Source organism: Kwoniella bestiolae, chromosome 3, assembly GCF_000512585.2.
Source record: "Kwoniella bestiolae CBS 10118 chromosome 3, complete sequence".
In the NCBI taxonomy this organism is placed as follows: Eukaryota; Fungi; Basidiomycota; class Tremellomycetes; order Tremellales; family Cryptococcaceae; genus Kwoniella; species Kwoniella bestiolae.
Genome location: NC_089243.1, coordinates 670,116 through 682,212, shown reverse-complemented (window position 1 = coordinate 682,212; position 12,097 = coordinate 670,116). Strand labels below are relative to the sequence as shown.

At 47.6% G+C, this 12,097-nt stretch overlaps 5 protein-coding genes across 5 annotated transcripts; 2 read left to right on the top strand and 3 right to left on the bottom strand.

The window, feature by feature from the left end:
* Positions 1-148: 148 nt before the first annotated feature.
* On the bottom strand, positions 149-3,020 carry I302_104937 (uncharacterized protein; the record flags this gene model as incomplete). Its single annotated transcript, XM_065869963.1, has 9 exons — positions 149-196; positions 326-603; positions 716-904; positions 1,046-1,231; positions 1,290-1,531; positions 1,595-1,831; positions 1,893-2,360; positions 2,417-2,455; positions 2,536-3,020. The coding sequence occupies 9 exons, from the start codon at positions 3,018-3,020 to the stop codon at positions 149-151; spliced, it is 2,172 nt and encodes a 723-aa protein (XP_065726035.1).
* Positions 3,021-3,665: 645 nt separating this feature from the next.
* I302_104936 (uncharacterized protein) lies at positions 3,666-5,954 on the bottom strand (the record flags this gene model as incomplete). The annotated part of the gene is made up of 6 exons (XM_019195567.1): positions 3,666-4,203; positions 4,261-4,751; positions 4,810-4,951; positions 5,006-5,196; positions 5,256-5,508; positions 5,581-5,954. 6 exons carry the CDS (start codon positions 5,952-5,954, stop codon positions 3,666-3,668), a joined length of 1,989 nt encoding a protein of 662 aa, XP_019042390.1.
* Positions 5,955-6,094: 140 nt separating this feature from the next.
* Positions 6,095-6,586, bottom strand: I302_104935 (uncharacterized protein; the record flags this gene model as incomplete). The annotated part of the gene is made up of 3 exons (XM_065869962.1): positions 6,095-6,204; positions 6,260-6,375; positions 6,519-6,586. 3 exons carry the CDS (start codon positions 6,584-6,586, stop codon positions 6,095-6,097), a joined length of 294 nt encoding a protein of 97 aa, XP_065726034.1.
* A 623-nt stretch (positions 6,587-7,209) lies between these two features.
* On the top strand, positions 7,210-8,384 carry I302_104934 (uncharacterized protein; the record flags this gene model as incomplete). The annotated part of the gene is made up of 5 exons (XM_019195568.1): positions 7,210-7,436; positions 7,497-7,546; positions 7,615-8,005; positions 8,064-8,129; positions 8,195-8,384. The coding sequence occupies 5 exons, from the start codon at positions 7,210-7,212 to the stop codon at positions 8,382-8,384; spliced, it is 924 nt and encodes a 307-aa protein (XP_019042391.1).
* Positions 8,385-9,413: 1,029 nt separating this feature from the next.
* I302_104933 (uncharacterized protein) lies at positions 9,414-11,725 on the top strand (the record flags this gene model as incomplete). Its single annotated transcript, XM_019195569.1, has 11 exons — positions 9,414-9,657; positions 9,737-9,846; positions 9,922-10,023; positions 10,091-10,192; positions 10,268-10,381; positions 10,443-10,724; positions 10,799-10,877; positions 10,942-10,996; positions 11,056-11,374; positions 11,438-11,548; positions 11,609-11,725. The coding sequence occupies 11 exons, from the start codon at positions 9,414-9,416 to the stop codon at positions 11,723-11,725; spliced, it is 1,635 nt and encodes a 544-aa protein (XP_019042392.1).
* Positions 11,726-12,097: the final 372 nt, after the last annotated feature.

Sequence of the window (12,097 nt, the reverse complement as noted above, 5' to 3'; positions counted from 1 at the left end):
TGCCCCGAACTTGTCTAGAATTGCAGTGGGATCTCAGAAGAGGATAGAGGAATCTCGGAGTAATTGTCTTGAATCAATATTATGCATGATATAGAACTACCAATCCTAACTCTTTATACTGAGTGGGATGTCTGCTTCTACCTCCTTCCTACCCAATGAGGGTACACTGCTCATCCTCATCAAGACTTCCCTTCATCTGCACGACAGTATAAACACTCTGCTGGTTCTCTATCCTTGTATAGGCTATCAAAAAAGCATCATACATCAGTCATTCATCCTTTCGCATCAACATGTGAAATTCGAAAGAGTGATAAGATAAACTCACAATCCATTGTCCCATGATCGCCACCGGAACACCCCACGTGTCCCTCCTAATAGTCACGCTAAAACAACATTTGATCTCTCTGAACTCATCCAGCACTCCATTATCTGACGAGGCGCCGTCGGCAGCGTAACTTTGGGGTAAGGCCAGATCGAGGGGCGGGACGGGGTAGGCAGATTTAGAAGGGTTAGGTGTGGGTGCTGCAGATAGATGACGGGGTTTGTGTCGGGTGAGGGAGAGGGGGATGTGCAGCGTGCAGGAGATGTACATTGATCTTTGGTCTGGAAGTTTAGAAAGGGTCAGTACAAGACATTCATGTTGAGACAAGACAAGGGCAGTTTGGGTCATAGATGTGATTGAGTGGGAAACGAACGTGAAGGAAACACCACCTACTCTGATCAAAAGCTATCTTAGCATACCCTTCCCAATACCTCACGGCACTTTCCTCGTCCATCAACTCGTATACACACAGCTGACCATCCCTGAACATCGATGCGGGTATCCCAGTCAGATTGGAGAATTCTTGGTTGGCTTTTTGGATTTCACCTGTTCGTCTCCAGATGCATGATGGGGTGTGGATGGCTGAATGCGATGTATCAAGTCAGTACATGATCAGGACGCAGGGGAATAGTCCAAAAAGGTGCAGAGGTAGGTGTAGGTAACGGAAAGCAGATCATGGGTCACGAATGAAGTGTATAGATGGATGGCAAACGCCCCACTCACATGCAAAAGTCCTATCATATTCCAGCATCCATCTCTCCATGGCTTCTTCGACAAACACCAGATCCACATTCGTCAAAGTCCTAGCTATCTGCCTGAATTTGGGTCTGAACCCAGCCAAAGCAGCTAATATACGTCTCCTTGAATCAGGGGATATACTCTTTCCCAAGGCTTGGTGCGGTGTCAGGCCTGCGAAGTAAATTCAGCCTGTGATCTGGTTGAATTGAGAATTGAGGGATGTACACACCAGTCATATTTGGTCTCCCGTTCCTCCCTAAGCCTATGGGACTATCCGTCTCACTCCCCGCTCTACTTTCTATCCTTGGAGCAGCCCGTCCAGATTCCATCCATTTGTTCATCCTCTCGTATCCCTTTACATAGTCATAGGGTTTCAATAACCCAGCATCGTATTTGGCTTTGATGACTTGTGCTAATCTTGCTGCTCGACTTCCATTCGGTTGATCCGCAGCGGCCATCATGAATTTATCGCTATTTGGCGTATATACAATATCAGTAACACCTCCAGTCACAAGTAAGAGAGAGGGAACCCACATCCTTGACATCGGTACGACCTTCCCTTTTCCCTTATTGTTCCCGGACCCACCAAACTGCCCAACGAGATTTTGCGAAGATAGGTTAGCAAAGTCCGGAGTGTTGGTGGTACTTGTACCCATATCATCCGACATTGGTACCTGAAGCGAGTTGTTGGGATCATTACCGTCAAGTGAATTCATGAAGCTGAAGAAATCCCCTGGGAGTGCAGGTACACCAAGATCTTTCATGAATTTGCTAAATCAATGGTCATGTCAATATTGCCGTTCAATCAGAAGGATGCTGAGAGGGAACTCACTTCAACGCAGCTAATTCTGAATCGTCATTCGACTCACCCCATGATGGCTGAGCCATATTTCCATTCCCAGTCAAGTCTGGTTCTAATTTAACAGGAGGGGTCTGCTGGGATAATATCTGGTTGAGCTGCGCAGGTGCAGAGTTGAATTGCATCTGATTCGACGCGTTCGGAAGTAACGGCCATGATGGAGGGAAATTGGGATCAGAGTACATGGGTATCTGCTGTTGCTGTTGTTGTTGCTGGGATTGCTGACTTTGTTGGGGGAGACTAGGTATCAAAGTTGGTTGAGCTTGCATCTGTGATTGCGATTGATGTTGTACGGTATTGGCGGATGAGGATTCTCCCCCACTGATCTGAGGTGGTGATTCGGTGACTTGACTGGTTTCTGATTGATGCGAGTGAGAGTGATGAGGGTGATGAGGTGGTGGAGTGAAGTCTCGACATAGATGAGGGATCTCTCTTTTTATACTGAGGTGGTCCTTAGCCATAGTCACAACGCGATGGGAGTAGCATGATGAACTCACCATCTCTCACAAGGTCTTCCACCCTCACATACCATATGACTACAAAACAAGTCCTCATCAGCATCTGCTATCCATTATCCTCAATTGATCAGATATGACGATGCAGGCGACCTGCTCACCTTCTCCTACAATACACACAAGCTTTGCCCGTGGACCTCTTCGTCCTCTTCTTCCTAGGTTCACCATTCTTCCCCAACCCCTCTAACCCATGAAACTTCTTGGCAGATTTCTTCTTCCCTATACCTGATATTCTAGTCGGCCCATTATGTTGGATCTGTGTAATCTGAGTCAAGGGGTTCTGCGAAGGATCAATGATGTTCGAAACGTAATCATCAGGATTGAACGAATTGAAGGAAGTAGGTTTGAGGTTGGGTACGATCCCCCTCAAGCTCGATGCGCCAAGTTGGGAATGTAAGCTCGATGCGCCCAATTGGGAATGGAGGTATGTATATGGATCATTCTGCTGTTGAGACTGAGCGTTGGGGTTGAACTGCTGGATGGAGGATGAGGAGGAAGTTGTCCGTGATAATCCGGGGAAAATCGATGAACCGCTGGGGTTATTGTTGGGATCTTCGTACAGCTGGTAACCGTTCATATTGTTCATCGTGGAGGTATTCGGAGTGAGACAGGTCTGACCTCTTCGGACGGGCAAGGTGAAGGTAGGTAGTTCCTAAGGAATGTAGGAATGTAGGTCGTAGGTTGTAGTCGGATCAGGCCGGATTAGAATGGTGATAACAGGAGGAGAGACATTGATTAGATTGTTGGGATGGGATAAATGATTTGTATTTAATTGATATGAGACACTATCAATGTTCTCACAGTCACTATCACTGTCACTGTACGAATCGAGGTGGTTAGTATCGGAGTGGTGGGGTGGGATGGAGGATGTAGGAGTGAGTGTATAATTGTACGAGGTAGGATTGGTTGATTAGGAAGGAATCGGTGGTACTCCTCGTAAGACGATTAAATTTGTATTTTGGGTGAAAGAATAAATGGATTTGTATTTATCAACTCCAGTAAATACAAATAACGCAACTATTGGACTACTAAACCCTGAACCCAGCCAATAAACCTCCTAATAACGTGGTTTAAAAGCTTAATTTCAACACTAGAGTGGGAAATGCCGAAATACTCTCGTTAACTGGTGTACCTATTTAAGATAAACTCCAATCATCCAAGTTACTCGTATGATCCAGTGCATACAACAACCTATTCTACAATCGCCAACACAGTACACTGATGACAACGTCTAACTGCCCAAAGCAGAAGCGAGATGGAAATAGAAATCCGAAATATCATTATCCGACATCTGGCCTCCTCCAGCGAGGTTGAATAGCTCCTCCCCGTTATTTGGCCATGCCATGTATCCCGTCTGAGCGGGCAAGTCTATCGACGGGGACTGGTTCAGATTCGAGGGTTCAGTAGACAGGAAGTTGCCCCATACCGTGTTCACATTGGTGCTTTGGTTTTGATTTTGCATACACCCAGATGGTGTACTAGTTGGAGCTATACTCTGCCGTTGGAGGAATTCGGTGTTTGCGTTTCCACCGAGACCTAGAAGCTGACCTATATCATCGAATGGCTGGGGATTTGACGGCGCAGAGAACGGTAATGGGTCTATTCTCTGGTGAATCGATGAGACAGGCTGTAAGTGTGGTGGATGTAGGGAAAGATCTTCTCCCATAAGAGACTGAGTGGAGGGAGAGATGGAAGATTGGGGGTATGTGATATTGCTTGAGGAGGTGGTAGATGGTCCAACATTTGAAGTGGTCACTTCTTTACTCAAGCTATTTCGGATATTCATCAGTACTGTAACAGGTCTGAAATCTGCCACGTCCACTTACCATAACATGTTCAATATCTGATACCCATTATGTACAGCATAAGTCATGATATCCTCCTGCTTCGGCTCGCCCGACAACCTCAACGCAACCCTTAAAATCAGATCCCGCTCGGGGGCATCCTTGTTCGTCAGCTGAAGTAGGATGGCAGCCGCAAAGACGATAGGAGAAGTAGGTCGGAGCATATGCATCGACCTCTCATGCGAGAGACAACCTTCAAGTAACTCGATGGATACGTGGACCAGGTCCGCTTTCATCTGATCAGTCCACGGTCCAGGTTGTGCTCGAGCTTTGGCGACTCGAAGGATCCCGACCAATCGAGATCGGATGGACAAGTATCGGAACCACCATCGACGCAATGGATCATTCTGGGGCTCAACCCATTTACTCTCCCAACTTGACAGGTAGGTCTGGATCCAGATCCTCTCACTGTCCAAAGCTGTCGATGATCGATTATTCTGTGAGATTCGTGAGATCCGGTCTTTCGATTCGGCCTGTCGCATGTATCAGTTCCGAGACAAGAAAGCGTAAACAATAGAGATTCAAACATACCTCAAATCGATACAAGGCATAATCAGCCGCCATAAGCGCTATGTCGTCGAAAGGCCCTGTACGGTCCAGTTCCTCTGCCTCGAAATCAGTCAAATCAAATCCAGCACATGATATCTCTTGTCTGTCAGCAATGGATTCCCATCTGAATATCCCATGTCAGCCCCCCATTTTTGCTGCGATGCAAAAGCCCACATACCTGCTCTCCACCAGTACAAGCGATAAGCGTGTCCTGAGGTCATTAGCACTCCTTGGCTCTCCCGAGCTGTTACCATGATGTCTAGCGAGCTGAAGACCTATCTGACCAGCCATTCGCGCGGCCATGCCTAATCGCGTCGCCCGCTGATCATCAACTAATCTAGGTGTTCTCAAGGCCCACATCTGAGCCATCTGCGAAAACGATAAGTCAGATACGACACTGGCGGACTGCTCATAACGGCCATACATACCAGCATGCCCTGAACGATCTCGATGGATTTTGCCGAGGTAGCGCAGATGACCAGCTGTAGCTTTTCGAGGTGCGCCCACAGTTTGATAGCTAGTAGACGATCTTGAGGAGTCGACGTGGACAAGGTAGCGATGGAAGTAGCTCCGAGAGCGAGTATGACCGTGAACAGGAAAGCTGATCTCGAACGCACGAAAGAAGGTGTATGTACATTCCGGTCCAGCATGCCCCATTGGGAATGTACGTGACAGAAGTAGCTATACCATCGAAATCAAATTAGCTGGCATCACCCTGCAGCGAAGTATAGTGTGATGGTTATGAAGACTTACTTGGAAAACAGTGTCCCCACTTGATCCTCTTTGATCACATTCTGATACACTGGATCCAGCCCAATACTAACATCCCTCTTTGTCCCGTGTAAACCATGTTGAAAATACTTCCTCTGATCTGCTATGATCTTCCCTAGATTCTCTTTAGACCATCTTCCCAGCCTGATTGCATCTTCGAGCGGTATATTGGTACTTGGAGTGGGCACCACCATCGTATCTCTCCATTCCGAGTCGTCCGCCGAATCCCATCCCCTCCTTGCGCATTCTGCCAGAAACAGTAAAGGGTTATGTACATCCCTTCCAGTCGAGAAATCCGCACGAGGGATCGGATCGGATATGGCTAGTTCAGAGCCGGTGGGAAAGGTGCCAGCCATGGTTTGAACTGTTCTGCGTGTCATCGACTGACGAGATGTATTGGGTAGACGGTGTGGAGCAGGTGTAGGTGATGGAAGGGTAGAGACGAAGGGATCTAAGGGGCTTTGAGCTCGTGTTAGAGGAATCGAAGTGCCTTCTGCTATCCAGGTAAAATCGGGAATTGGGGATTGATCAATCCCGGAGTCCGGGGAAGAAAGATTTCTCGAGGCATCGCTGTTCCTTTGCGCGAGCTTCTCGAGAGTCTTGCGACTGTGGACTAGCTGTTATTCATAATTTCACATTATGTCAGCAAGTCAGAACTTACTTCTTACTTCCCTTGACTCTTCCTCGACGGGTAGTAGTGAACCGACAAGGAATAGCTGCACTCTGACATCGCGAACAGATTCCAATATCAGGAACAACTTGACATCGGACTTTTGCCTATGACATTGCTCGGTGAGCTTCAGATCTATGCATGCATGAGGGGGGATGACTGACTATACGACATCTGATACATCACATGGAAATGAAGGTCAGCGAGTTGGTCCGACACTATGTGCGAATAGATACGAAAATAAGCTTACGCTGTACATGCTTTTAGTCCTCGTTTCTCCGTGAGGACGACATTGTCGGTACTGGCTATAGTCTGCATAGGTAGTACGTTCCTCTATTGGCTGGTGGTCGGAAGATGTGAAGATGAAGTAGCCATGAGGATGTACGCATTTGAATTATCGGATACAAAAGTGCAAGATTGCCTAGAGACCGTTCATTTGATAACGATATCCAAGTAGTTCAGACTAGCGCATATAGGCAGGCAGTGATTTGACCGGACTAATCGGCCGGAGTCTGATATAACGCAATATAACCGTGCCCGTGCCCGCGAGAGTAGGATAACAGGTTAGTGGGCTCTGATGGTACCTCAAGATGACTATCCATCTATCAATCAGTGTGACAAAATGCTCGCAAGATCTGTCCGAGCTTGAGAATACACGCGCTGCAATTGGACATTCATGTTCATGTCGCATGAAAACGTAGCGCATACAGTAACGTGATTCTTTTCCTCGACAACGCTAACCTCTGATAGTCCGGTCCGCAGAATAAAGTGTAATTACCGAAAGTTCAGATCAACATGCATACAGAGATAGCAATCACAACGATGTAGGCGTCATGCACTCCATCCACTGGATATATACGAGTTGAACATTGTAACCTCTATGATGTCCTTCAACAACAAACGTACCACACCCTCGTCCATCCAGCTCGTATCAAGCAACAATGCCAGTCCCAACCGATTCAGTAGTCATCGTCCCCCTTTCCGACACCGAGCGATCAACAGGTAACATTGCAGATGAACATCTCTTTGACGCGGTGGATGCGCTCTTCAAAGATGGTGTGGTGGTCCTTGAGAATGCCATCGATGTGGAGGTGATCGACAAGCTGAACGAGAAGATGAAATCTGATACTGAGAAGATCGTCAACGGGTCTGTCAAGGTACATTGGAAGTGGGTTCAATCCCGCTCTATCGACATGGCTGCTACGGTCCACTGACAATGAATATCTAGTCAGGGAGCAGATAAAGGCAATGTTTCGCAGGTCCCACCCATCCTCGAGGGTGAGCCATATAATCCGCTTCATGATGCTGTATAGGCCGCGTGCTGACTCGAAAGGGGTGTAACGTAGAATACATGTTTCCCCAAATCTATGCCAACAAGCTCGCCTCCTCTGTCCTATCCAGCGTCCTCGGTCCAGTCCCAGAATTGCACTACATCCGATCCAACACTCTCCTAGGCAACACCACCACCCGCCAGAAAGTCCACAAGGACGTCAAAGGTCGACATCTCTCCCATCCTTATGCAATTGCCATGAATGTCTGTCTGATCGACGTCACCCCCGAGAACGGTTCCACGGAGGTCTGGCTGGGTACCAACAACTCGTCTCCATGGACGGACCATCAGACTTATACGCTAGGTTTCGTACAGGATGAGAAACTCGAGGAGAGGAGGAAGGTCAGACCACCCGTTTATCCTAGTGTCAAAAAGGGGAGTTTGATCTTGAGAGATCTCAGGACATGGTGAGTCGTCGTTCTCCCTCGATATCATGAAAGGGAGAGAAGCTGATGAGTGGTGTAGGCACGCGGGTATGCCAAACCATACACCTGAAACTAGAGTCATGCTGGCGTTCGTGTATTTTGCTCAGTACGTTGCCTTTCAATCTCGTCCTGCTTCACGAGATGGCCGTTGACAGGCAGCATATGTAACAGGTGGTACAGGAACCAGATGAAGCAGAAATTTCCTAGATCGTTGAAACCTCTCCTGGAGAAATACGAGAAAGAGAGCAATACCAGGATCGCAGTGGATTATGTGGATGACGAAGAGGTGAAAGATTACCTCAGCGTCGAGTTTGAGACCATGTTCCTCTCGCCTTTCCATCCTAACCAGGAGGTAGCTTAGCTTAGATAAGTGTCTGGTAGCTTTTCATATATTTGTTAATTCCCTCGTTCTGATGTTTATGTGTATAAATTGTCGCTGTCTTGGGTATCTGGATAAAGTGCTTGCGGTTTTGGCTGCGTTTTGTCTGCAAGAGCAACACAGAGTCGGATTATTCCGATTCATTTGTGTAACCTCTCGCAGTATAGTGGCCTTGGAGATCACAGAGGTAGCATATCGCGTCCTGTGGTGCACGTATGATACTGTTGTCCCAAGGAGTAGTGTACGAAGTACTGTCGATGTATTGCTTGGGATCTGTCTGGAGCGTGAGGCCCATGCTAGCGTTCCTCTTTCAAGTTCCGCCTTAGACTCCATCACGAGCGCTGGCTGCAGTGATTCAGACTATCGCCGGGCCCGAGTTTCCGCGTCTTCGGAGACCTTTGGTCTTTTTTCGTCAGCTGACTTATCTCTGAACGAATAAATCCCTCGGCAACCAGAAGGCATGATACCCCATGACAAGGTGAGGGCCCACGGGCAAAACTGCTCTGTAGAAGCGCTCACGGTCATACCCGTCTACCGTGTTCCCTTACAGTACGCCTCATTTAATTAATCTCAGGGGAAGGGCAGAAGAGATAAAGAGTGGAGGTTCATCCCTCCAATCTCTCGCAGACGCTAGTAGCGACTTATCTTTCGCCTTTGCTTTGCTTGCTAGGTACGCGCACCGGATGACCGTGCAGTGCATCAAGATACAAGGCCAGAAGGATACAGTATGTAGATACAATTCTTTACTGTATATCTAGTTGACCGGTTACCAAACTTTCTCTTCTTCCCTTCCATTTCCTGCAGATGCAGCACAACGTTATCGATTTTTGATTTCTGATGAGCCGGGGTATATTTGTTATCATCACGGTACAATTGGTTCTTATTCTTCTCTCTCCTCTATCATGGTCGTGTATCCGAAACAATATATATATGATCGTCCCCATCCTCGACCTCAATCTGCCTTCTCTCATATATTGCAAGTGAAGGCCAACGCTGCATATACGAGTCAAGATGAGCGCACCGACCCAAGCCCATGCCGAGCTCGAACGAATGGATTCGAAGAAAGATGAAGTCTACACCACTTCTGCGGATGCAGAGGGAGTACATAAACTCGGTGAAGGCTATATCGACCACACGACCGCTTTCGCGGGATTATCGAGGATCCAGGCGATGCGTAAATTCTGGAGAGCATGTACGTTCTGCATGATCACTGCCTTTGGAGTTATCATGGATGGGTATCAGACTTCTTTACCTGGTACGTTGCGTTCGGTCTCCCATGGAAACACCTATTCCGACAAAAGACCCAAACGGATAGTTGCTGACGATGTCGATAGGGAGTGTACTTGCCAATAGTGGATTTATCAAGCAATTCGGTACGGTCGTGAATCCAACTACTGGGAATGTTAGCGTTAATGCGCAGTATATCTCCATGTGGAGTGGCTTGGTAGGTGGTTCACTCTGCCCCATGCCCTTAGGGTAAAGTTGCACACTGGCTGACTCGATGTGATGATGACAATAGGCATACCTCTGTCAGTTCCTCGGTAATTGGGCAGGTGGATTTATCAGTGATCGATTTGGAAGACGATATACCCTGTACGCTTTGACCGTTGTTTTCACCGGAGTGAGTGCACCTTCTTTTGAGCCACAACTTCAAATGTTGTCGATGCTTACTTAGCTTCGATCGACAGGGTATCATCACTGAGATCGTAGCGAGGAACTACAAGGACTGGCTCGCCGCTAAAATGCTTATGGGCTTGGGTCAAGGTTTGATCCAGCAAGGTGTCCTCACTGTAAGCTACCTAGACCAATATCCTCTGTATGGGTGGGTACTTCGGGCTGATTCTGATCGACATCGTCGTTCATAGTATATCTCCGAAGTCGCTCCTACTCAGCTGAGAGGTGCGCTGATGAGTACCTACGGATGGGCTTACGCTCTCGGTCAATTGTTCGTTGCGATCGCTCTGAACACTTTGAACATGGTCAGTCTGATCGTTACCTCCTTCGTTCTCAAAGGCAAACAAGCTGATACTGGGATGGCAGACCGACCCCGAGAACTACCTCAAGGCCATCTACTCTGAGTTCGTGTTCTTGGGTCTATGGATCATCGCGCTCCCCTTCCTCCCGGAGACACCATGGTACTATGCTCGAAAAGAGGATGAAGTCAGTGCGAAGAAGACTTTGCACAAGATCTACAAGGGTGTCGAAGGGTACGATATTGACAGAGAGTATAATGCGATGTTGGTGGAGATTCAAGAGGAGAAACAAAAGAGTCATTCAAACTCTGAAGTTGCCCTCAAAGACATCTTCATGGGACCTCATCTCGTATGTCACCTTTCTTCCTGCTCCGAAACTTTTCTTGGTCGGTCTTTGAGGAGCTAACGAGAAATTCATGACAGAGACGAACTTTCGCTTCAGTCTTTGCATTGGTCATGCAGAATTGGTCGGGAAGTCCAATCATTTTCAACTATACCACATGTAAGTGTCATGACACCTTTGACCTTCTATCATAAGCGCAACTGACCTTGGGATGTACGAAAAGATTTCCTTCAGCAGGCCGGTCTACCCGAGCCATTCCAAGCTTCCGTCATTGTCTAGTGAGTTTCAAGCTGTTTTAGACAAAACCCCACGACTGACCAATGAACAACGGGCACAGCTGCATCCTCATTTTCTCCCTCATGGTCTCGTTCTACGGCATCGAGCGACTCGGTCGACGTACTCTCATCCTCTCAGGTGGATTGGCATGTACAGTCTTCAATGTCGCCATCGCCTCTTTGGGATTCGCGAAAAAATCATCTTCGGTTGACAGCGCTACCCTCGCCTTCATCTGTCTCTGGGTTTTCATGTACGCTTTTGGATTTGCAGGTACTGGATGGACATGCGCAGCTGAGATCGCTACTCCTCGTTTGAGAGCGAAGACCACTGCGTTCGCGGCCAGTACCAACGCCATTTCGGGGGCTATCTTCAATAGTACTGTAGGCCACAATCCACTTATTAAGGCGTGGAAGTACTGATGATGCTTGGTGCATTGTGTACAGGTTCCTCTGATGATCTCCGCTACCTCTAGGAATTGGGGAGTCAAGACGCTCTACATGTTCGCCATTCTCGGTGGAGTGGGTACGGTCATCAACTTCTTCCTCCTTCCAGAGGTAAGTGCCGGTCCACCAAGTAGGTAGATCACAAGCTGATGGACGTGAACCTTCTTGTAGACCAAAGGAAGAACGTTCGCTGAGTTGGACGAGATGTACGATCTCAAGATCTCTCCTAGAAAGATGAAAGCTCACGTCACCACCCTTGAGGAGAGCGGGTTGAAACAACACAAGTAGGGGGTGGCAAGCTGGACGAGGTGTCGTGAAACGGGGACATGACGGTGGGGGTATCTGTTCCATCTTTGGTCTGTTTGTACTTTGTACTTTGGAGCACGCACTCGACAGGGAGAACGACAGCAATTGATATTTGTGGATTTATTATGCATGAGATTGTGAACATGGGTTGAAGAGGATATGACTTCAAAGGAAGTGGCTGATTGAAGTACAGCGAGTAAAGTTGCCACTCACACGTCATGAGTCGACTTCACGCGTCTGTCAACATCAACATTGCAATGACTTTTTGACTTTTCTGATTTCTCATTTCTCATCTTGATCTCTTTCAACTTGGTTCCATTACCTTCATACGCTCATAACGCACATACAATTCTT